Source organism: Gymnoscopelus braueri (assembly GCF_963280865.1).
Source record: "Gymnoscopelus braueri genome assembly, chromosome: 9".
Classification (NCBI taxonomy): Eukaryota; Metazoa; Chordata; class Actinopteri; order Myctophiformes; family Myctophidae; genus Gymnoscopelus; species Gymnoscopelus braueri.
In genome coordinates this window covers 27,725,418-27,752,154 of record NC_137610.1, presented here as the reverse complement: position 1 = coordinate 27,752,154, position 26,737 = coordinate 27,725,418, and the positions used below count along the sequence as shown (strand labels likewise).

Here is a 26,737-nt window from a genome sequence, read left to right as displayed (position 1 = left end):
GTCTTGATTTTCTGATTTGCTCCGTACTTATCTCGGACTTGGCGCAGTCTGTGGCAACGAGAGAACCGTAATAGGAATGATCCAACGATGTGTGTGTGTATAAATAGTTTTCCATGGGTAATTGACCCCTTTCCTGGACACACACACACTCCAACATCAAACGGGTGGTATCCTCTAGACTCCAAGAGCCACTGATTAAACACATTTCAGAAGTATTTCCCTTCTACTTCCAGGGGCAGATCTGGCGGAGCCATACGAGACGTGTTTCATTAAGTAGCAAAACATCAAGAATGTACATGTATGCGAGCGTCTACATGAACGCATATTATGTGTAGCCTACTGTTTTCTGTGTATTTTCGGAGGCCGCTCTATGCGTGCAGTCCAGTGATGGAAGAAGTACTCACATGTCTTACTTTAAGTAAAAGTATCAATACTGCAATGTACATATACTCCGTTACAAGTAGAAGTCCCGTATTCAAAATGTACACGAGTAAAAGTACAAAAGTATCATCATCAAAATATACATAAAGTACCAAAAGTTAAAGTACTCATTGTGCAGAATGTCCCATTTCACAAGTTAAAAAATGTAAAAAAAAAAAAAAAAAACATTTTCAAATGGCCAAAATATATACAGGGCTGTTAGTGGTTAGTGTGTTTTGTAATAATAATCAATATCTAAAAAGTAACTAATAACTAAAGTTTTCATATAATTGTAGTGGAGTAAAAGTACAATATTTTCCTCTGAGATTGAGTAAATGTACTTAGTTACTTTACACCACTGCATGTATAGTATGCAATGCATAATATGTGTGCATCTACATGAACACATAATTATCCGCCAATGTGTAGCCTAACTGTGTGTTTTCGGAGGCCAAGCTATATGCGTGCCGTGCAAACACACACACACATTATCTGTTCGCCCCCCCCTGCCTCGGTGTGGCGTGCGCGCACATTGGGAGGATCGAGGCCTGGCGAGGGGGGGAAGTGACGTGGCACGCCGCCAGCCGAATCTCCAGACTTACAAGAAAAGATGAGTGGCATTGTTCCAGCGGGTAGATCCCCAGCTCTGCTTTCCTAAATCCCTTGCTGGCCGGACTGAAATTTCAGTCCCGTGTATATAGAGGAGCAGCTATAGAGCGGAGCTAGGGCCCTCCACAAAAGATGACATTGGCTTGTAAGTTTTAGTTGATGACGCTCAGGGGGATTCCATTATGTGGCTGTCACACAGTGTTAGGCGAGACAGCAAACACTTTCATGTGTGGGATTACCGTTTACCCGCGCGGAGATAATAGATATTTGCCTTAGCTAAGCCATGCCTCTGTTGATTTCTACCCCCTCCCCTTTAATAACTTCTTGCAAGCAAGCAAATTCTAATAAGAGCAAGAATGCTGACATCCAAGAGGCTGGAACAATGGCTTGTGTTTGACACAGATAAGCTGCTTAATGTATTTTTTCTATAGGCTAGACGTATCTGAGATATATCGTATTTTGACAACTCGATTATCAAGTTCAAAAAGCCTTTATTTAAACATGAAGCCAAGCCAAGCAGGCTACTATTTTTGGTCGCTCTGTTCTCTTTATATAAAACATCCAGTGTCAGGCTTGATTTTACAACGCTGACAGTTCAAGAAGAAAAATTGCTATTTATGTTGGAGAAATGTATTTAAACATTGACTCATGGGACTTCACTGTTACATCCTTTTTATTAAATTCTTGGTTGAGGTTGTGCTGTGGAACATTGTACAAACATAGCATTGATGGATCATAATTCAGAAGTTATAATGCATCACTCTTGAAGCAAATATAAATCTGGCAAGTACCGTATCTGCCTTAAAAGAGAGGCTCACAGGCAAGAGAGAAGTATGCTTATGTGGGGAATTAGCCAGAAGATGGATTGCTGCCAGTCAGCCAGTACAGCATTGTTAGAAGAGAACTGTTTGAGTAATGCAGTAGGTTCATTTCAAATAATTATGATATAATAATATCATAATATTTAATATATAATATATTTTGTGAAATACTAGCGGTCCTATTATAGAGCCTAGGCTTTAAGTGGTTAAAGTTTGTTGATCAACCATGTCGGCCAACAGAAAAACATTTTGGTCATATTTTGTGCAATCATGCACCATATTCCACTTCCCTTCTAACAACATTACAGAACAAGCAACAGTTGTTGAAACCACTCAAATCATAATAATAATAATATAATGGATTTTATTTATAATGCACTTTACATTTGTGAAAATCTCAAAGTGCTACAATAGGCAATTGCGTAAAAAAAATAATCATCACACCATTAAAAAAAAACTGAAACTGAAACAAAACATTTAAAACATGGGGGCATAAAGCCTAGATGTAAAACCAGTGTAGCTATACAAAAAAAGATTATCTCCATACAGTACCAGAGCCATTAAAACCAGACTAAAATATGTGTTATCTCACAAGCAATTGTTTTTAATTGAAATCATTATATTATTTTCTGAGAACAAAGTTAAACATTTTACGTAACATCAACATGATAGGAGCGCCGATTTAGTTCCCTGTGGTCTGGGGAGCCTTGGTCCTGGGCTTGGGTACGGGCGATTGTTTCTGACCTTCGGCAGCTGTGGATGCCTGTGGAGACTTCTCTGAAGAAGCCTGGGCTCCAGGCTGAGGAACAGCCAGGGTATAGGCCCTGGGTGAAGCTTTGGGGCTAGGGGGAGGCGAGCTCTCCGTGGGGTGCATGGACTCGTACTCGTGGCTGAGAGGGTCAGGTGCAGGAGTCAGCGGGGACATTCTGAGCGCATGCCCTCTGTCTCTTTGGCTCAGTACGGCCATGCGGCGCTTACGCTGATGACAAAGTACGGTAATGATGATGATGAGCAGCAGAATGGCACTTGCTGTTCCCGCTAGGGTCACCAACACCGTCTTGGGTTTAAAACATAACAAGGTTGGAGGTTCAGGCTTACATGTTGGAGGGTCAGGCTTACGTGTTGGAGGTACAGGCGGACATGTCGGATGTCGGATGCTGATACTGGTTTCCTTACCGACTTTGTTTTCTGCACTACAGGCATAGATGTTGTTCACCCCTTTCTGCTGTGTCAACGATAACTTCAGTATTTGCTTGGTTTCATGGTGTACGGGCTTTTCATCTAGAGTCCATGCAAAGATCAAGTCTTGAGCTTGGGGTAGATTGCAGGTTAAGGTGACCACACCGGCCTTCGAGTCACAAGCGAACGTCACCGCAGGCTTTCGTACCTTCTCCATCACACACAGACTAATGGTCTTCCCTTTAACTAATGTCCCATTCTGATCGTGCACATCGGCTTTGTAGTCCCCCGCATCTGAGAGCTTTAAGTTGGACAGCTGTAGATCTCCGGTCGCAGTGACATCCGCAGGCTTGCCTATGGACACCTTGCCAGACTGTCTGTGGAAAATGATGGTGCCATTGTGGGTCCATTTCAATGTATCCGTGGCTGACAGAGCCTTTTTGTCAAAAGACAGCGTCAGCGTCTTCTGACCGACTGCAGCAGCAGGGTCACAGGTTTCCTTGTTAGCAGACAAGGTGATAAATCCAGACAGGATAAGGACTCCCAGGGCGGTAGAGAAGCACGCCATGATATGTCCTCCGAGTGGTTTAGTGTATCCTTGTAGTCCGTAAAAGATCCTTCAAATTGTCACGTTTTGTCACACTTCTTCAAGTTTCACTTTGCTTCTCTTGAAGAATGTGATTATTTTGTCCTTTGAACGAGTATAAGTAAAAAAAGGTTCCGTTGGGGATACTTCCAAATCAAGAGCGGATTCCTGGTATCAGGTTGTAACAGAGAACAAACAGCAGCATACAGTAAATGCCTAACTAAAAAGGGAACATGATGGGGAAGTGAACCCTCAGAAGAGAACTGTGCTTGTCAAGAGTCTGCTTTCAGTTCTTCAGTTCAATATCCTGTCACATGTCATCTCATTTCACAATATTGGTCTAAATTTGGCAACAAATTTGACTGAAGGGGCTCCCAAACTGCTCAGCTTGAGACCCAAAAGATCCATCTCCCCAGGACCCAAACTTACAAAAATACATTATGAATTCCAGTGGTGTAAAGTAACTAAGTACATTTACTCAAGTACAATTTTGAGGTATTTTTTTACTTTACTGGAGTATTTCCAAATGTTTGTACTTTTACTTGCACTCCACTATATCTCAGAGGCAAATATGCCTTTCTGCCCCTCAAAAAGTTATATGCCCTGAGTCCACAGTGGCCTTGATGCCCCGTCTATGCTGCCCCCATACAGCTTATTACACTGTTTTCTCCTCTGTCTCTTTCCTGTAGTCTTCACAGAAAATGTACCATCCTGCTTCTGAAGAACAGGACGTGAAGCGCTTGCGGTCAGGGAAGGACGCATAGAGCTGAACTAGGCCCTTACAAGAGCGTAGATTGACGAAAAGGTGAGAAAAAGGATGATCAAAAATAGCTACATCTATAGATAAGGTCCTCTGCCAGGTGCAAAGGAAACTCAGACAGTCCATGTGACTTCTGAGCAGTGGTGGAAAAAGTACTCATATTTTTTACTTAAGTAAAAGTATCAATACTGCAATGTAGAAATACTCCGTTACAAGTAAAAGTCCGGAATTCAACATTTACTTGAGTATAAGTATTAAGTACAAAAGTATTGGTATCAAAATGTACTTAAAGTACCAAAAGTAAAAGTACAGAATGTCCCATTTCACAAGTTTTCAAATGTATGAAACTAGAGGTCCGGGCGCGCCGCGTACGGGGCTCTAGCGAGGGCTCGCTTATTTTGGGGTACCAAAATCGTGGGATAAAAATGTCCCCCCAAAAAGTTTAAAAAACGAATTTAATTTTTTTTTTTAAATACATGGGGGACCCCCTGGGAGTCTTGGGACCCCCGCGAAACATCGCGGACCCCGTGAAACATCGCGGACCCCTTCGGCTGTTTTTCCATGAAGGTGGTTGCTTGTTTCTGGCACACATCTGGCAACACTGACCTGTCTGCTTGTCTGCCCCCAACGTGGCAACCGAGACTGCCGAGCGGCTGCGTTGAGACACTGGCGTGTTTTAATGTTTTGTGTGGGATGTGCATGACATATTAGCGTGAGTGTGGTGTGATAGAGAGACATGAGCAAAGTGAAAGCAACGGCGGGGGTTGAAGCGAAGTGGTCACGTCGCGTGTGTTGTTGTTGTGGGGAGATTTCAATAGCGACTGCGTGGTGTTGCTTTCGGTTTCGTTCGGCGGTGGTCGGTGCTCACGCTAAAGGGAACAAAATGGTGTACCCGTAATGTTGTCCGGCTCGCGGTGTTTCGGTTGCGCTCGGCGGTGGTCGGTGCTGACGCTAGGGAATAACATGGTCGACCCGTAATGTTGTGAGTTTGTGCTGGCCGCAATTAATTATGCTCCGAGGAGGCTAATGTGTATAAAAATATTTTGAAAATAGCAGATCTACGAGCTCACAATGCGTCCCATCGCGACGCATTGTGAGCTTGTAGATCGGCTATTTTCAAATGGCCGAAATGCATATAGGGCTGAAGTGGGTAAATAATCTAAATCTAGTAACTAAAGTTTTCAAATAATTGTAGTGGAGTAAAAGTACAATATTTGCATCTGAGATGCAGTGGAGTAGAAGTAAAAGTACTGAAAACTGGAAATACTCCAGTAAAGTAAAAAATACCTCAACATTTTACTTAATTGTTACTTTACACTACTGCTTCTGAGACACCACGTACGTGACGAACAGAACACATACACTCACATGCACTAATCATGCACAGATTGCACACACTGTTTGGGCCAACAGTTACAGGACAAAAGGTCATCAGACAGAGTACAGCATTACAGTTAAATCTATTTCACTGTCCAGATTCTGGATTCTTAACTCCTCCTTAGTCCCCATCCCCATCTTCACACCAGTCCAGTGACTCTGAGTATGAATGTTTGAACTCCTTTTCAGGAGTTTGTGTACAAAAATTGGTAATTTGTGAATACCAATAATTTCTTTATTTCACTGATAGCTATACTACATATTTAATACAAATTCATTCTTAACCCTTGAATTCAAGAAATTATTTCAGTGAACTTCATTTTATTTTATTTGATGGCCTTGCTGTCCTGGCCTTTGGCCTTTGTGCCCTCAACACATTTACAAGACCAAAGGCCAAGTGGCCTTGCCTCTAAAAAAATTCAATTACAGGCCCGGTCCCCACCCATTGTTTTGAAATCACTGATTTACTGTAGTTGGTTCATACAACCACCAGCAAACCCATATTGTAATGATTGTGATTAAACACTTTCAAACCTGGTTGTCCCTATTTAGGGCATGTCATGATAGGTAAAAATTTATAAATTGTAAATTGGCTATTTCCGCTGTTCATCGTACCACTAAAGTATATAGGGCTTAAGTGTGTAAACCACTAGAGGAGCATCAAACCATAATGCTGCTGGTGCCATTTCATGCTGCGTTCACACCCTGGCAGTGACAAAAGCTACAAAACGACCTATCATGGCCACATTGCTGCCTATTCGCCGTTGAAGTGTTGCCAAGCAACACTGCATAAATAAAAAAGGGTAGGGTTAAAGTCTAGCATTGGCCATCTGCACTATGGTCTGGCTGGGTTTGTATAATGTATGAACCATTAGTAGATATAAATACAGGCATAAGTATCATGCATATCATATCACTAGTAGAATGGACGTATAAGTAGATTTATAGGTGTACAGTACATCACTTTAAGACACTTCTGGAGTTCCGTTTCACGTCTACTCTGCCATTTCTGTGCACCCCAGACAGCTTTTAGGTTGCTTGGTTCAATATTTAGATATTCGATATTATTTTGATCAGACACGCCCCCCCCCCTCCCCCTCCAATATAAGGCCATTCAACTTCAAACTCCACGTTAACCACGTTATACTCATTGAAAACACACATCCCTGGTTCTGGTGACTGATATTGTACTTCTATTGTATGAGGAGGATGTCATTTTTTGATTGGTTATTTCATTATGTTCATATTTTCTGTAATGTAGCCTAATGTTGCCATGCATGAAATCCATTAAATTCATGCATGAATTGCATGAAATGCCGAAATGAAAAATTACGATCTGCTCATGCATTAGAAGAATATCAGTCACCAGGACCAGGGATGTGTGTTTTCAATTTTAAGTTTAACATGGTTAATGTGAGTTTAAAGTTGAATGGGCTTATATGGGGGACATGTCTGATCAAATAAATATCAAATATCTAAATATTGACTCAAGCAACTCGTCTTGGGTGCACACAAAAGGCTGGGTAGATATGAAAATGACCCCAGAAGTGTCTTAGAGTGATATACCCCTTTAAAGACTGGCCTGGCTGTCTGCAATTGGACTGACCAGGTTAGCATGAGCCATTTGTAGATATGTAATGCCATACTGTGTTTCAAGAACTTCATAAAATGCATGCATGCAAGAATTGATCTATTTATATAACCATTTCATCATATCGCCGGTGTCGGATGGAAACACAAAACCATATACTGTATATTTAGCCCTGAAGAAAAAACTGGAATGCGGATGAATGTAATCATTTTTGTCTTGATGGTCAGCTTGCCGTATAGCATGTCACATGACACGCACCATCTTCAGCAAGGAAATAATAGTCAGTTATTGATTGACCAAGCTTAATGGCTGTGTTCACACTGGCAAACATCTGATTTGGGGTGCCAGTGTGAATATAATCTATCCAAATTAGTATCAGAAAAAAAATAAGAAAGAAAATGGAAACTCGTTCCTCCTAGTGGTTTAAAAAGTGATGTTCTGGGGGCGCTGCTGGCCTAGCTGTTAACTTAAGGCGCATACCACACTCTAAATTAGCCTGACACCAAATCACGGGTTCGATTCCAGAGCCTGACGACCTTTGCTGGGTGTCACTCGCGTCTCTGTGTACTATCAATAAAGGCAGATCAATAGGCCCAAAACATTCTAAAGTTGTGTCTAAGTCTGGACAGTCAGACACTGAAGCCTGATATTTACTTTGTTGTATGCCGGTCGGTGTCGCTCGCAGACAATAGCCGATCTACAAGCTCACAGATCTTCTATTTTCTGCCCAAGACACAACCACAGACTATAAACTAATCATTAATCACTGTTGTTACGTCGTTACCACAGCAACCAACACAGAAATCTGATCACTGATCACGCAAATAACAGTGTGGACGGTCAGTCCTAAATATCGCCTTTGAGAAACAATTCAGATTTGCCTGCAGTGTGAACATAAGCCAAAGTGTATTGCTCACACACAGCTGACCTAGAAAAAAAGAATCTGTGAATCATCCTCCATAGAATCCAAACTGCCACAAGTTAAGGTTAAGCTAACTTCCCCAGACAGTGATGACGTTCGTAAACGTAGCCTAGAAATAAAGCCTGTCGCATTATTGTAACATGGAAACCAACTTCTTCACATATGGTATGAGGTGAGATAATTGACGTTGACAGTCATTTCATGTGATATAAACAAAAGCTGGCGCAACGCTCATAGATCATACACTAGTGGTTTCGTGGAAGGGTTCAGGCTGAGTTCTGTTGTGGGCAGAGAGTTGCGCTGACAGCACTATTCAGGCAAACACAATAGGAGAGAGAGATAAATAAGCAATTTAAAAGGAGAGTCAAGAGCAACTGCAATTGGGTTAATAGCCTATAAGCTGTCAGCTAGAATCGTCTCAAGACACTGCGGAGAAACAGGATGCGCACAGATCCCTCTGTCTTTCTAGTGATCTTGTACGCACACACACACACACACACGGTACACATACACGCACACGCGCACACACAATACCCTAAATGAGAGGGGGGAAAAAGAACAAATTACTCAATACATAAACTCTCTTTCCTCTCCATGTTTGTCTCTCTGTAAAAGTAAATAAATAAAGAAACTAAAAAGAAAACACCAATCTGCTCTCATTCACTCTGTGGTGGTTTTGGAAGCGTGGGCTGTATTTTTTGCTTGGCCTTTGGGGAATGTTTTCACAAACATGGCAGACTGGGAGCATGTAAGGCCTCCACCATCCCCACATAAATCCTGAGCTCTACCATGGTTAGTAAACTGTGTTTGCCCCCCCGCAAAGGTCCTGGCATATGTCAGATTTTACTGACCCATATTCCATTATTGTGCCACATTAGCTAAAATGATCCGATATTTATTGCACGGTATGGAAAAAGTGCTCATGTGAGCTGACCCAGAGCAGGAAATGCAATAATAATTCAATAATTCTATTTTCTTTGATTAACCACTTAAACCCTATACAGGCCTAATTAGTTGACCGGAGACCCCCAGGGCTCCCTACTAGATCCTCTAGTAAAATGGTAAATGGACTGCCTTTATTTATCGCCTTTCTCCAAAGCGCTTTACAAAATATTTCAGGCATCAACCTGCTCAGCTAGGGTTTAAGTGTCTTGCTCAAGGACACTTCCGACATGCAGCCAGCCAGGGTTTTATTTGATTGATTGAATACTTTATTAACAAGATTATTTACAGTACAGGAAGTACAGTCAAAATATAGGGATCGAACCGGGAGCCTTCTGCGTTGTGAGCTTCTAGAGCGTGCCTATAGAATAGGGACGCAAGGGTTCAAGTCGTAAATTTTTAACACCGATATTGGGTGTTAAGCTCTTTCAAAGGATAAACACTTCCTTTATGTCCAAGAACTGGTGTCTCGCTTTCCACATGGGGGATTTCTCTTTCTCATGTGTTTATTGTCCCCCCCCCCCCTCTCTCAGTTTTAGCAGACTATAAAGTAAGAGAGTAGCGTATCATTAGATCAGCAATGGTTGCAAGGTCTCTGCCTCCACGGCATGTTCAGGCTTTTTTCAGAGTCCTCGCTCTTATCAGAGACAACGCTGCATTCCACACCAGGGCAGTGGAAGACACATATTTCAACTCTCTCTTCTCTCTCTCCACCTCCCTCCCTTCCTCCCCTTGTGCAAGATTTACTAATGCAGTCATTATCTGTGATTTGTAGGTACAACCCACAGAGAAATTATGTTTATCTCCTCCTGCCTCTTCCTCCCTGCAGCAGGTTGAAAGAGACATTTTAGAATATAGCTGGTGTTCACTGTTGCATTCCCTCACTATTATTGTCCTCACTATTACTGTTAAGTGCTGAGGAGAATGTGTCACAGGCTAAAAATAGCAGATCTACAAGCTCATCCGTGCATCCGCGACGCTTTGTGAAACAAGGCTGGCAAAAGACATAGGCAATAATTAATTCTTCAAACGTAGCCTTCACACACACACATACAGGTATTTGGGGGCATGGCTAATTGTCTTGGAGGTGCAAATAACACATGGTGTCAGAATTGAGTTTGTGAGACAGATCATACACAATGATATCATCTTCTGTCCTAGTGCAGTAGCGACATAACAACCACTGACAACAACCTCAAGTGAAAAATTAAGACGGGGACGTCCGAATATTCATTTTTCAAGCTCCCGAGCCACAAAAAGAAAGAAGAATCCATACAAGAAGCACTTGCTTGCACTTCCAACACACTCAAGTTGACATTGATTCCCTTCCCCTATTCTCACTTATAGGGCATGACGTCACTATAGCTAAAAGAGTGTCATCTCTCTAGTTTCATCATTTGAATATCTGACTGTAACAGCTTCTCTCCAGGCAGCCTATAGTTCTTGCTCTGATTTATCATCACCCCCAAAAACACAGAGAACCTTTTCTAGATTCTCCCAGTTCATCTCTGCGCCCGTCTCCGAATCTAGTAGGGTTCTAGTTCAGGGAGACTTTATCTACATGAACCCCAGCGTCCCTATTCTAGAGAACAATACACTGCGGAAATAGCAGATCTACAAGCTTACGACGCGTTGTGAGCTTCATGCAATGCCTCTTGTCAACCCGTAGTGGTCCTACGGTAACCTGACACCAGAGTCTACATTTCTCAATAGAAGAGCAGGGAGACCAATTACAACCACCACAGTTGTTCTAGTTACAGTGCTTTTATTCTCTACCATACAGATTGGTCAGAATTATGTTTTATTCACGAAAAAGGTTATGGATTGCATTCATGTAAAAAACAATAGCTGAGCATGCACCCAATAGCGTTCTGTTCTAAGCCTGAAGGGGTCTAACATCTGGTTCTGGTGCATAATTCATCCCTCTATGTGGCTCTGAACAACTCTACTCCGACCAAAGCCAGGGAAGTTTCAGCTCCCCCTGTACTGGTCTCATTTAAACCAATATAAACTAAGTATCATCCTTAGAAGTCAGACAGTTTGAGCAGGAGTGGATTGATTGACAAAGCCTTAGTCATGTATTGTTGTAAAGATGTGCTTTATGATATAATGTAGACCAGGGGTTTTCAACCGATTGTGAACCAGGGACCACAACCCTGACTAAGATTCAACCTGGGGACCACTGTTGGGTTGGGTGGGGATATGGGCTTAGTGCTTCGGTAACACTTGCTCTGCATCCCATGTCTATGCATCCTACTGATTCTCAACCAATGGTTCACGAGACTACTAGTGGTCCATGGCACAAAAAATGTAAATAAATGAATAAAATGTGTTAAAATATGTTTAAATAATATTTCCTAAGTCCATCAAATGTAAGAAGATATTTGAATGAATAGGCATGGTGCGTGAGAAAAAGCTTGAAATTAAATAATGACAGTTAAGGGCTTGATTTAAAGTGATATTTCACTTTCAAACATGTTTGTTTGGGGTACTCGGGCTTTAGTGAGCACCCCAGACTATTATTTAACTGAAATAAGCGAGTGGTCCAGATCTCAAAAAAAGGTTAGAACCACTGATCCATCTATCCCACGGTTACCCTTATTCCATTCTCTTACTTCATCCAACCTTAACACATGTTAACTGAAACTGATATACTGATTTGTATGTATGAGTGAGCAGACACATGCGATTATATGGGCACATTCACTAACAATGATGACTCAATCAGGCACACTTCCTTTTTGAGATTCTAACTGCCTTTTCGGTGGAATTTCTTGACCTCCGACTTCCCAGTAACTGACAGCAACATTGATGTGTCATCATAGGTCACCAGGTCATTTAGTGCACAGTTCTGTGAATCACTACTTTCCATGATAGACCCAGTGCTACCATCATCAGAGCTGGGTCAGAGCTTCTACTGTAAATGTGCTATCACACTGTTTCTCAACATCGGGTCTGGGGACCACCAGGGGGACCCTTACAGGTCTAACAAATGGAACAAAATGGACACTTGCGGGTCCAATTGGTTCCATTTGTACACTCTCTCAGAGTTAAATTAACAGTGAGGCTTTTACAGTGTAGATTGGGTCAAACTGGGGGTCCATGAAATGAAAAAGGTTGAGATTGAGAATCTTATCAGACATGATGAATGTTTTTGCTGCTTGCGCATGGAGCGCCATTTTGCCCCAGAGCGTGGATGATGAAGGATCCTGCAACATAGCAAAGCGTGATGTGATGAGTCAACACAACAGGCTCATGAATTCAATTACAGAAGAAGATGACCGGTTTTCTGCGGTGACATCACCACTGCTGACTTCCTACTGTTTTCTGAGCACAAACAACTGGAACATTCATGTCATCATCATTATCCCCCCTTCAGGTCTGATCTGCCTCATTGGAGTAATGTGACCAACATGTCGTCTTCCTGAGCACATTTCATTTGACAACGAGTCATTTGCGTTAAACCTCATCACCGCAAACACAGCTGTGTTTTTTAACCACATCAACCCCTAGCATAGCATTCGTTCCTATTCTGGGGGCGAACATTCTGCAAAAGTTGCGGATCTATACAAGCTCAGAGTGATAAAAGGAGCAGAGCAAGAGCCCTGGGGGGCCCTGGTCAACTAAGTATATAGAATTATTTATTTATATATATAAATAATATACACACGCGCTTGCACACACACACACACACACACACACACACACAAGTTTGATTTTATTTAGAAAAGCTGTGACATGTTTTCATCTCTTAAATAATACACACAAATCTTACAGTATCATTGTCACTGATATATCATTATGTTCACAGAGAAACCAGGGCAGAATCATAACCTCCTCGCCCCTCTGTAATGTTGACGTTATATAGGCAGAGTTAACAAACCATCCCGGCATTGTAAAACATTTTAGAGAATTGTCTATACTCATCATTGATTAATCCTGCTATAAATGTGTGAAATCTCTGTGTCTTTCCCTAGCTTATCTCGAGAACTGCCCAACCGATCGACTTCGTGCGTATCGGCGTGTACCCAAGGAAGTGTCGTGCCCAGTGTGAAGTCGCTCGGATTGGATCCGACCAATATGACTATATAGGCATTTATGGAGACCGATCTAGAATCACCGATCCCACCCATATACTGATTAAATCAGGCATATCCATACATAGGCATACAAAGGATAGAGATCTCCTGTATCTGTCTGGGACACAGACAGACATACAGATGGGTACAACAAGCACTCTGACAATGGGTACAGTGGGTTTACATAACCAGGTGGGGCATTCCATTCCATGCAACTTCTTTCCCGAGTAGATTTGTACCGGTCCAGTTTAATTAATTGGGTTTTGTCCTTTACTTTACTGTACTACTAGTACCAGGCTATCTTTCTCTTTCTCAATGTTCTGACTTTACCCTCCACCTATACAAGCACAGAAGGGTCTGGTATTCAGGGAATGTCGGGTGAGGTGGAAAGCCACAAGCCTGATTACTGCCCACGAGCAAGAGGATTACTAGGACCTGAGAGAATGGCCTTCATCCTTAAGTCCCTCTTCCATCCTCACTCCCTTTGAGTCTGGAGGCCATGCAGTCTCTCCACTGCCAGAGTCAGGGTCATCATACCTGAGCCTGCTGCTGCCTGCTGGTTATCATAATCGTCACTGTTCGGCAGTGTTGTAAAGTAACTAAGTACATTTACTCAAGTTTACTAAGTATAGTACAATTTTGAGGTATTTTTACTTTAATGGAGTATTGCCAGTTTTCAGTACTTTTACTTCTACTCCACTACATCTCAGAGGCAAATATTGTACTTTTACTCCACAACAATTATTTGAAAACTTTAGTTACTAGTTACTTTGTAGATTTTGATTATAATTACGCGACACATTGCGAGCTTGTAGATCTGCTATTTTCAAAAGACTTTCATACATTTGAAAACGTGTGAAATGGAACATTCTGCATAATGAGTTTTCAGGAAATGGGGAAAAAAAGAATGTGTTCCAATGGATCCAATGTAGTTATTTTTTTGTCACGATCTTATGTTAATACTTTTCATTGGATTAATATTGAAATAACCCTTTCAAACGAAAATAGCAGATTACATTCACAATACATTCATGCTAAGCAGTGTGAATATCTAGTGTATGAGTATGATCTGCTGAATGCTGACTGTTACAAACACACGTCTGACTCACTTTACTCTCATCATCTTTAATAAGATAAAATACATCAACAGACATCATCACTGTCACATAGAATCTATATGATTCAAACCTGCCTGATCCATAATGACAAACACTACAATATAAAACATGTTCTGATTACCATGGAGATCTCCTAATCAATACCAGATCAATATATTCTGTAGGCTTTTTATTGGATGCCAGACGTTCTAACTGTGGTTTTCCAGAGTGACACAGATCCTCCCTGGTAACATCTTCAGAGACGGACCATCATAATTACCATTATAAATTAATGGGAAGAGTCTTTCAGTGAAAGTGTGTGTGAATGTGAAGGTGTGTAGGTGTGTGTTAGAATCAGGATCAGAGAAGGACAGCTGTCCTCTGTCCCATTTCAGCTGGACTCTGATCCTCCGGGGTTTCTGATTCACCGAGAGATCAGTCTTCTCCTTGATTTGTATTCTTGATTTGTATTCTGATTGGTATTCTGCTCTTCTACCCTCATAGAAGTCCATCAACCAGAATCCACTTTCTGTGCTTCCCTTCCTCTGGAAAGACTCCACACACACACCTACTTGCCAGCTTTTATTGTCTCCAACCTCAACATCCCAGCTGTGAGACCCTGAGTTAAAGCCCTCAGAACCCAGGACTCCAGGACCAGGACAGCCAGCTGTCAAACCTCTCTGGGTTGTCAGGAAGCTGCTGCTTCTCTACACGTCTCACGCTGGTCAGATCATCAGACAGCATGAGTACTGGATGAGCAGTGTTGGGGTCTAGGATGACAGGAGTGTATGAGACAATGTCCTTCATCTTGTCCCAGACTCTGAAGGTCAGGTTCTTCAGGTGTTTGGCCTCGTCTATCAGCGCTCCTGAGACCGGCGGTGGGTCCTGCAGGGTGAGCTGGACTCCCTCCATCGTGGTCTTGTAGTTCTGCAGGAATGAGACGTGGTCGTCGGCTCTAAGCTGGTCCTCAGCAGCTTGGATTGCATTGGAGAGGGTTTCCATTTCTCTGCTCAGACCCTCAATCCTCTCCTTCATCTCCTGACTCTTCTGAGCCTCTTCCTCCCGCAGAGCAGCAATCCTGGCCTCCTCTTCCTCCTGTAGGAACCGACGAAGACTCTGAAACTGTTCCTTAATCTGCGTCTCTGTGTTCCTGGCCCGAACCTTGATGTGATTTTCTGTTTTGTCGTAGTCTGTTTTAACTTCATCCAAGACCTTCAGTTTCTCCTTTAAAGGCTTCAGTGATTCCTGGACCTTCTCTTTGCAAAGTCCCGACGATTCGTCCACGGCTAAGAACTTGTGTCCGGCGTGTTTTTTTGAATCACGACACACACCGGCTGTTCGTCTTCCAAACAGAAGAGCTTGAGCTTCTCACCGTGTGCGGTGCAGAGGACCTCAGAGCTCACCGACGAGGAGCTCCGGCCTTTCTCCTTCAAGAGGTTCTCACACAGGTTCTTCAGCACAAAGTTTATAAGAGGATCTTCTCTGACAAACAGGACATTCTTTTGTTGGTCTTTCGGTCCACCATTCGTGCAGACAGTCTTTGCAGAAGCTGTGGCCACAGGACAGCCCAACGGGATGTTTAAAGATGTCATGACACACGGGACAGGTCAGCTCCTCTGCCTGAACAGTAAAAAGGGAAGCCATTTTGTCTGCCGGTCAAACACCTGATCTGGAATGTTCTCTAGTCTAGACTGTTACACCAGAGGAATACTAGAAGACAAAACAACAAACATTATGAGTATCAATAGTATTAGTAGTTTTAGTTATAGTAGTAGTGGTAGTTATATTAGTAGTAGTAGTGTTTGTAGCGGTTGTAGTATTCATAGTAACAGTAATAGTTTTATCACTTGTTTATAATCTTCCTGTTCTTACCTCAGTGGAGATTGTAGAACATAACAGTCTGTTGGTCTGCCAGGTTGTTCAAATGATCCGTCCGTCTATTAATTTATGTATTTATTGATTGATCGATATTGTTGTCTAAGTTTGTTTTTCGTGTCGCAGTCTCAGTCTGACGAGTGACTCTCCGTCTCACAAAAAGGCTGAGCGACTTTACAAGGAAATGGACTTTGATTCATTTTCTTCTGATAACAGGAATCTCACACACACACACACACACACAGACGCACGCACACACACACATACTGTATGTTATCATAAGACAATAAATCAAAGTTCATTTTCTTATAGATGACTGGTTGTACTGTGGCTCCAGGGAGAAATAAATAAATGTTTTTATGTTGTCATACACGGAGCTAGCCTGGCTCCACCCCCTGAATCGTTTGCCTCGCATTCAGGGTCTGGTGACGCTGTCGAAGGCGGGTGTTTCTCGGTTGAAAATCTGTACGACGAATCGGGATCGGGATAATCCAGTATTAACCAATCGCAAAAGAGTCTTTGAAAAAAAAACTTTGGCCACGCCCCCATCTCAGAAATCGGCTGCATTGAGAGGGCTTTCAGACTGAATAATGGAGTGAAACTAAATGAAAATTCAGGCTGAGTGTCAGGCTAACACGGAGCAATAGTAGCCTACTCAATGGATACTCCAGAATAATAACTGTTTCTAATACACCACTAGATGTAGTTTGTTTGAAAATACTGACACACACTCACTCACTCTCTCACACTCACACTCACACACACACACACACACACACACACAAGGGGGGGGGTTGATTTAACATCCCACTTTTGGGATGAAGACAAAAGAAAAAGAAAAAACCTCCGACATATACACTTCATGGAGTAATAACTGAATTAAAGTAACAAAACAAAAAAAGTAACAAACCCTGAAAAAAAACAGAAAATGTTCGCAGATCTACAAGCTGACAGTTATTTTTTTAATAACCAAAGTATAAAATAGGGCTTGAATGGTTAATTGTTTTGAATTTGTTTCTCAAATATTACCTTTATGACTGACTGTCCACACCGTTATTTTGCTGTGATCAGATTGGATGTGTGTGTTCAGACTTAGTCATTCTATCTGCATTGCTTTGATGTGCAATATATCTGATTTTCGGCCTTTCAAACCACGTTCAAATCTGGTTCACAAAAATCAGTTTCCATGCATTTTTTGTGTGTGTTTCATCTGCTGTTTCAAACTTGATTACAACCAATCTGATTCCAATCTGGATAGATACTGTAGGCCTAAAAAGTGGGATCTGATGTGACAGTGTGAACATAACCTTAATGTTCTGGGTGTGTGCAGCTGTGCAGGAGATGCTGTAAGCCAGTGGTTCCCAACCTGGGGTCGGGCCCCCCTTGTGGGGCGCCAAATATGGTAACTTTTGGGTCATTATATTGTAAGAAATAGTTTAAAATAAGAAGAAAAAAATTGAGAAAAAAAGGGGGGGAAAGGAAAATAGCAAAAAATAGCAGATTTACAAGCTCACACAGCTTGTAGATCTGCTATTGTTTTTTGCATTTGTAGTACAAGAAGTATATCAAGTGGTTAACCTGTCTGAAAAACACATGTGTAAGAAGGGGGGGGCTCCAAGGGGGGAAATAAAATAAAATGTTGGGAACCACTGCTGTAAGCTGTTGGCTGTGTTTAGTTGGCAAGCAGCAGTAGAACCTCAGCAGACAATGAAGAGGCTCCATCTACACATGCACATCATCCATCACTTCTCCTTTCTCTCTCCTCCACTTCCTCCTGGCTTGGATTAAGCGCTGCAGGAGGACAGGATGCCGTGGTCCCCCCCCCCGCCCACCACCCTCCGAGCATACCATCCCAAAAAAAAAGGCCTTTGATGTGGATTCAAGTGCGAGGAACGATGAAGAGATCAGAAATGTCTTAGTCACGTTCGGCAGATATACAAACGCTTAGTCACGTCTGTCATGTTGTCGACCGAACTGAATCTGAACGGAGGAGCGATACGCGATCAACGCAAAGACAACGTTCTTCAGCCTTTTCAGATGAGCAATTCAGTCCCAGGGGGTATCAGCAGTGGTGGAAAAAGTACTCACATCTTTTACTTAAGTAAAATTATCAATACTGCAGTGTAGACATACTATGTTACAAGTAAAAGTCCGGTAATCAGAATTTACTTGAGTAAAAGTACAAAAGTATTGGCATCAAAATAGACTTAAAGTACCAAAAGTAAAAGTTCTAAAATGTTTGAAAATAGCAGATCTACAAGCTTACAACTCGTCGCGATGCGACACGTTGTGAGCTTGTAGATTGGCTATTTTCAAATAGCCTATGTATAAAATAGGGCTAAAGTGGTTAAGTTTTTAAAAGCTAAGTTTCATAATATAATAATTGATAATTGCAAAGTAACTAAAGTTTTCAAATAATTGTAGTACAGTAAAAGTACAATATTTGCCTCTGGGATGTAGTGGAGTAGAAGTAAAAGTACTGAAAATTGGAAATACTCCAGGAAAGTAAAAGACCTCATGATTGTACTGAAGTACAGTACTTGAGTACATGTAGTTACTTTACATCACTGGTCCCAGGGGTATCAGAACAGTAAAGGATCAAGGACAGACAGACAGACAGACAGACAGACAGACAGACACGATATTTCGGGTGTGGTCCGAACTGATCAAATCCGCACGCAAACAGCTATTTACATACAAGACATTCCAAAGCCAAGAACGGGATAAGCCAAAAGGAAACCGGTAATTCTGGAGGTGATTGTTCTCCTCCCAGTTGCTTTGAAGTCTTTTTAGCCTCTTGTCTGTTCATGACCTCAGTGCCAGGACAAGCAGGGATGGATGGAGGCCCCCAGTCCTCCAGAGATTAAGCTTGTATCTGATCCAAGCACCCATCCAAGCCCTCACAAGCCAGCTGCCAGCAGCACACTTGGCTGGAAGCGCGGGGGCAAAGATCCAGGCTTTATCTTATTCTGACTTTGCTCAGACAAAAATGGATGGCAGCAGCTATGAGAAAAGTGCCAGGTTTAATATTAGTTTGTTCATTTTCCGTGTGATCCGGTTAAACAAATCACAAAGATTGATCAACAGAAAAAGGTTATCCTGCATGTGGTTTATATCAAGCAACAGCAAACCGGTTCAACTCGGGACATTTTTCTCATGTGTATTTATGCACAAATACAACGTCCGCTGCAAAAACGGGGAAAATTATTTGGCTTCTATACCTCGGGCGCTACACTAATGGTCCCGGAAAGTCAAAGGATTTATTCACAGCCTGACTTTGTGAATATTGGAAAGCAGTCCTAGAATGGATTCTGTCACCAAACAGACTAGAGGATAATTAAGTGTTTGAGTCTGTAGCCTATAATATAAGGAGGAAAATCGTGGCAGAAATGACGCACAGATCCAACCAAAATGTAGGTCTCACATATCATATATATATCATACACAGCAAAATGCTTTTAATTTAACTCTTAACTCTGTAAGAAATGTACCCATAAGGGTCCTAAGTCCTATTTTCAACCTGTAGCATTTTTTGTAAACAAAATGTTGCAGCTGATCACTCAATACCTGTGATACTGTACGATTCTAATATAATAATATTTGACATAGAGTTAATTATTTGCTCCATTTCAGCTAAGCCAATAGAAAAAAAGAAGATCACAGTGAAGACCGGCCATAGTTTAGGCTACAATATTCAGTGCAGTACTAATCTGCAAGACAATGGGGTCTTCAACAGGGGGTCCCGGACCCCTAGGGGGTCCTCAGAGATACTACAGAGGGGTCGCTAAATTGTGTGATAGGAAAACCCACATTAACATGAATCCAACATTCATACAACAAACAAAAGCAAACCAAGCAATCTATGAAATCTATGAAAAAGTTGAATCTGTAAAACAATTCTATACAATATAATGTCTGTAGTGGGGGGGTCCCTGCTTCATCTCTCTCTCAGCTAAGGGGGTCAAATTGGCCTGAAAAAAGTTGAAGACCCCTTGTTCAATAAACCATTTGTTGAGCATCAGCTAATGCTAAAAGCATCAGCGAAAGGAGGAAAGGGAAAGTCAGAGGGATATAACACCCCTAAGGCTACCAAAGAACACGAGAAGATTTATATTGGCGATGACAACCTGGGTAAAGGAATGGGTTTTAGCCTGCTGTGGTTCTGTAAACGTGTGCCTGCTTAAATCATTGTGACTATTAACTATGTTTCCATTTAAGAAAGTACCAGAGCCTGGTACTGTATTGTTTATGATAGACATGTCTTCCAATGATGTAGTTTATCCATAAATTAAACACAAGGTTATAAATTGTATACAATGCTCCATGGTTTAATCATGGCGGGAATTGGAATTGTCTTAAGTGCTGTTAACCACTTAAACCGTGTATATTCTCAGTTAACCAGGGTCCCACAGGGCTCTGTATTAGGCCCCACTAGTATCTCCCTCTCCAAATCTCTTCATCACCTATACGGTTCGCCCCAGATAGGGGCCTAATAGGGTTCTTAACCACTGAAACCCCAGCATGCCTGTTCTGGGGGTGGGGGGGGGGGGGGGGGGGGGACATTCACCAAAAAATGGCAGATCTACAAGCTCACAACATGGTGCGCTGTGATGCGTTGTGAGCTTGTAGATCAGCTATTTTTGGAGTAGACAAAAGCGGTTTGTGCAAAGTGCAGTTGTAACTCGGGTCCGTTTGACTAAAGCATAGGTTCTCAAAGTGGGGTCCGGGGACCCCCAGGGGTCCTTGGGGGGTTACCAGGGGGTCCCCAGCTAAATTAGTTAATAATGCGTCACAATAATTTTAACCCCTTTCCATATTTTATACTTTGGGCTATTCAAAAATAGCAGATATACAAGCTCATAGCGCGGCACCGAGTGCCGTGCTATGAGCTTGTAGATCTGCTATTTTGGAGTAATCTTGAAAATGTGTGCAAATCTTTGAATATTATATTCAAAGATTCAAAGTGAACATTTGTAACTTAAAGCTTTGCTTCTGGGGGTCCCTGGTCCGCGACCAAATACATATCATTTTGGCCGTCCTTGACATGAAAAAGTTTGAGAACCACTGGACTAAAGAATAGAGGGTTTAAGTGGCAAAAGAATCTCTTCTGGAGAGAGTACTGTAGCAGCAGCTAGCGCTGGAGTACAATCAACCTGAATTGTAAATGACGTTTGTGTTCATGTACGTTGTCGACACCATAAAGTCACCCATTCATCACCGTGTGCCGTTTAGTCAGAGAGCTACAGTATTTCTCACCTCCAGCTGTGGCGGTGATTTATGGCCTTTTACAGTGTGTGCCTGTTTTGACCAGTCTGTCATACAGTGTACTGGAGTGTGTTGAACAGAGTCCCGTCCGGCAGACAAACATTGTGTTAAATCACAGGCTTGCCGGCGTGACCCCCCGTCACCCCCTGTCACCTCGGTAAAACCACATCTCTCACCATTCAAAAGCACTGACAACGCTCTTGTTTCCTCATGCAGACGTGTTTTCCCATCCCTCATTCACAAGGGAGGGGGGGGGACACACATCTCACAACACACAGTTTAAGCTGGCCCACAATAACGAAAATGTATGATTATATTGACGTTGTCGGTTCGAAAACCATGTACGTCCGAAACCGTTACTTTCGAGAAAATGGATCGAATGTAGATATTTAATCACTAGCACTTGTTAATACTTTTCAGTGGTTGAATATTTATAAAACCCACACAGACTTGACTATTTTCAACTTGGCGTCTCTATTTTGACATATCATTAGGCTATAGGTGGAGAAAAAAAGCAAGAATAGCAGATCTACAGTATATTGCGTTACGGTGGAACGTGTTGTGAGCTTGTAGATCGGCTATTTATGCTACTTTTGATTGACACCGTCATATGACGAAGTATAAAATAAAACATTCATTTATGGGGGAAAGAAACTAATAGATCAATTACGGAGATAGAAGATTTCTGCCCGACAGCGACAATATAAATGGCCACGATCCCATGAGCAAAATAAGAAAACGGGTGAAGCCAACATAACAGCGGTTTGACCCTGTCACATCCCTCAACTAGAAAAATAGTCATTCTTTGTCATTGTGAAGTTTGGCACCATTGTTTAGGCCCGAGAAACAAAAGAGAAATGAAACGAGCTTCATCTGGGGACGATTACGTGTTCATTAAGTCAGAAACCGCAGGATAACCTTCAGGCGAGGGACAATGACCTCATCACTTGGTTGAAGTCTCAGAAACAAGTGTTTGGATCATTCTCACAGAGCTCCGCCAGAACCTCTGTGGCGCTGATGGACACAGAGATGTTTTGCTTTGATCTCCTCCTCCAAGAAGCACGTCACAATGATTGTTGAGGTTTTGGCTTTTGCTGTAAACTTGACTTTACATGTACTCTCCTAGACTCCTTCCTTCCTTCCGCCCCAGTCATCATACACCACTGAGCGCTTTATTCGATGTCATTGTCGTCGGGGTTGGAAACCTTGCATCTCCAAAACGGTTGCTTTTTCATTTATTTTTTACACAACATCTACAACCTCACGACGCGTTGTGAGCTTGTAGATCTGCTGTTTTTACACTACTTTCTTATGACACTAATAGTATGACGAAGTAGGACATTCGAAATAAAAAGTTGAAATATGGACATACAAGGTTTCTGGGGGGGAGATGGGGGAAATCCGTGCCTCTGCTTTTGATATCTCCCCTGCCTCTGGTCAATTCATATATTTCATCCCTGCTTCTGGTCAGACTTAATTAAACATCTGCATATCCTTTTAGGATATGTTTGATAGTCATTTTCTTTTTATAATATTTCAATTTAACAATAAAAAATGTGTGTTAACCACATTAACCCTGGTGTCCAAATGATGGGACATTTCTCAAAATGTCTCAATAGATTCTTTTTTTTTGGCAAGCTCACAGCACATTGCGATGCAATGCTTGTAGAGCGGCTATTTTCACTAGTTGCCATACAACAAAGTAGGCTATATAGGGCTTAAGTGGGTTAGAAAATGCTCCCCCTCTGTTTTCTCTTTACAAATGGAACCCTAGCTCCTTCCGCCCAGTCATATATATTGTACACCACTAACACTTAATTCACTGCCGAGGCATTATCAACTCATCATCGTCAGCCACAAAACATCTTCCTTTAATGTGTTCCTTTAGTTTTTATTAGCTAGTCAAAACAGATGTGAAAAGGGAGGCCAACGGGGAACAGATGCCTAGCAACACAACAGCTACAATGAAGGTGGGGGGGTGGAAAAACAACCAACCCTTTCCAGTTCCCATTTGTTGTGTTTCAACTTGAACTCCATGCAACAGGCTGATGGGAGATAGGAGGGTTTTGGGGGTCACCGATGCTAGAGTGATTCAAACTGCGCTGCAGCAGCGCCTCTCCTCCATGCACATCAAAGAGACATCAGCCTCATCAGCAGATAGCTGGTTAACCCACTGAGCAGAAACAGCTGGGGAAGAAGAACCCTGATTATTTACTTAAGTGAAAGTACAAAATACCACCATAAATATAGAAACTTACTTTGTACTTACAAATACAAGTTTACTTAAAAGTACAAAAAGTAAAAGTACTCATTATGCAGAATGTGTCGTTTCATAAGGTATCATAAAATGCATTAAAATCTTTTGAAAATAGCAGATCTACAAGCTCACAACGTGTCGCAGCGCGACACATTCTGAGCTTTTTCGGAATATACTTAAAAAGTACTGATTTTGCATAATGTCCCTTCACACGTTTTCACGAGTTTTTTTGAAAGAAGTCAAAATCTTTCAAAAACTGTCAATCTACAAGCTCACAACGTGTCGCATTGCAACGCATTGTGAGGTTGTAGATTGACTATTTTCGAATAACCGAAGCATATAAAATAGGGCTTAATTGGTTAATGTATGTTTAGTAATAGTAATCTTAATCTACAAAGTAACTAAAGCTCTCGAATAATTGTAGTGGAGTAAAAAAGTACAATATTTGCCTCTGAGATGTAGTGGAGCAATGTATTGAAAAATGGACAACTAAAGTACCTCAAAACTGTACTTAACCAATTAAAACCGGTAAAGCATCCGTGTCCTTTTAGATTTTAGCCTTGGCTATTCAAAAATAGCAGATATAAAAGCTCACAGTCGTGCGCTGCTATTTTTGAAAAATCTTGAAAGTGTTTGAAAACTTTTGAATAATCTTGAATTCTTTAACCCAAATCTTCTGGGGGTCCCTGGCAAAACATTTCCAGATGGGGGGTCTGCAGCCAAATATAGATCAATTTGGGGGTCCTTCGGACGAAAAAGTTTGAGAACTACTGGTTTAGAAGGCAGTCAGGTTTTATTAATGGGTTAAGTACAGTACTCGAGTAAATGTACTTTCCACCACTAGATAGTCGGTTAAGCCCACAGTGAGCAGAAACAGCTGGAGTCTGAGCAAAACAAAAGATGATATAAGCAGCGTCCTCGGCGCTGTGCTGGCGGCACCAGAGCAGTCAACTATGATAAGTCTCTCGGCCCAAAATTGTGTTTGAAGCACTGCATCCCCCACCATACCATCGCTACCACCGAAACCAGACAATTTAGAATCCCTTGTAATGCAAGAGGAAATATAAACCGTGATCTCTTGAACCCTGTCGGGGGGAAAAAAGGGCCTGGGTTGTGTCTCCACTAACCATTTTTTAGGGTAGTGTTAGTGGTGGGAGTGACTTTGACTTGTATGGATGGGGCAGTGTTGCCAGATTTTGCGAGATAAACAAGCAAAACAAGCCCAAAAGAAGAGACTAGGTCGCATGATTGATCACACACACACACACACACACACACACACACACACACACACACACACACACACACACACACACACACACACACACACACACAAGTCTCCCCAGCAAAATGACTTAATATAAAATCAAAATCAGTTGAACCACTTTAACCCTATACGTTATTTGAATATAGCCATTTGGACTGTAATCTTGACAAAAACATTTTTTAATCAAAAGTGATAAAGAAAGTCAATCAAAGAACAAGATTTTTGGGCAGGATTTCTTCTTTTGTCAACAAAAGTGCTGTCAAAGCTCTAGCTGGAGGCCTCATTCAATGCCATTTTGATTATGCTTGCACCTCTTGGTTCTCCAACATCTCAATGTCACTAAAACTAAGCTTCAGACCTCCCGAAACAAACTGATACGACTACTTCTCGGCCTTAAGCCCATGACCCACCTAATTCCAACACACTTTGCTAGTTTTGGATATGGCTTAGGGTAGAAGACAGACAGACAGACATACCATCATACCTGTCAAACTACTTCTCCAAAGTGAGTGACACCCACAGCCACAACACTAGAGGGAGCGACTAGGATCTGGTACCGTAACACCCAAATTTAGAACAAACATGGGAAAATTCTCTTTCTACTGCTCTGGCACCAAAATGTTGAATTCCCTGACACCATCCATTAAAGGATGTTTATCACTGGTTTCTTTAAAAATTTGCCTGAAAAAAACATATCAGGAGACCAAGAGAGGTAAATGTAAATTTCCCATCTCTTTTGTACATATAGTGCTTGTATTTGTTGATGACATGTATTTTTGTGTTAATTTTGTGTTGATGAATTGAATACATAGGAAAGACTAGCCTGGTTCCAGACGAATCTGCCTTTGCAAAATTGCATCGCACTTTAGCCCTCGGCAGATTAGGTCTGGCCCCCCTCAATAGAGATTTCATTTCTCTCCCTCCGAAGTCGTGAGGGACCAATCAGGGCCCAGTATCCAAATGTGGGCGGGCTTATCACCTTATTTGGAGCAATGACGTACAAGGAAGCACTGCTCTGATTGGTTCGTACAAGGAAGCACTGCTCTGATTGGTTTAGGTCTAACCAATAGAGTCCGTTTGGATCTTTTTGTAACCGCCCCTTGGAAAAAAATCTATCGTTGATAGGGACCAGACTAATATCCACGCAGTGTGTCGTGTGATATTGTCTGGCCACGCGAGGCTAAGGAAAGACCACAATGGAAACAAGACTTTTTTTGTGTTATCCTTTTAGCCTTAATGTCTCACTGTACCACGTGCTGTTTACATTTTCTGACTAATAAAGTATTAAATCAATCAATTAAACAAGCTCACAAGCTTGTGAGCTCGTAGATCTGCTATTCTCTAAAATTCCAGAAAGAAATGCGAAATATTGTTTGAAACATTTTAACAACACAAATCTTGTATGGGGTCCCTGGCACAAAATATTTAGGAAACAAGACCAAATAAGGAACTACACTTTAGAAACAAGCCCAAAAAACACTAACCTGACTTCGCCAGATTAGGGTGGAAAGAAATGTGACGCAAGCTTCTTCCATCTGGCAGAGTCAGGTTAAAAAAACGCAACCCGCAACTACCAATATTTACAAGCGACTTTACAGAAAAACAAGCCCAAAGTCGCTTATAATCAGCGGACATGGCAACGATGGTATGGGGGGGGATTGCTGTGAAGCATTTCATACAGTGCTGCATT

The 26,737-nt window shown here is 41.8% G+C and overlaps 1 protein-coding gene across 1 annotated transcript; it reads right to left on the bottom strand.

Annotated features, from left to right (window-relative positions):
* Positions 1–1,702: 1,702 nt before the first annotated feature.
* LOC308091688 (T-lymphocyte surface antigen Ly-9-like) lies at positions 1,703–3,823 on the bottom strand. The gene has a single exon (XM_080437369.1). It carries the CDS (start codon positions 3,595–3,597, stop codon positions 2,533–2,535), a length of 1,065 nt encoding a protein of 354 aa, XP_080293495.1. The 5' UTR covers positions 3,598–3,823; the 3' UTR covers positions 1,703–2,532.
* Positions 3,824–26,737: the final 22,914 nt, after the last annotated feature.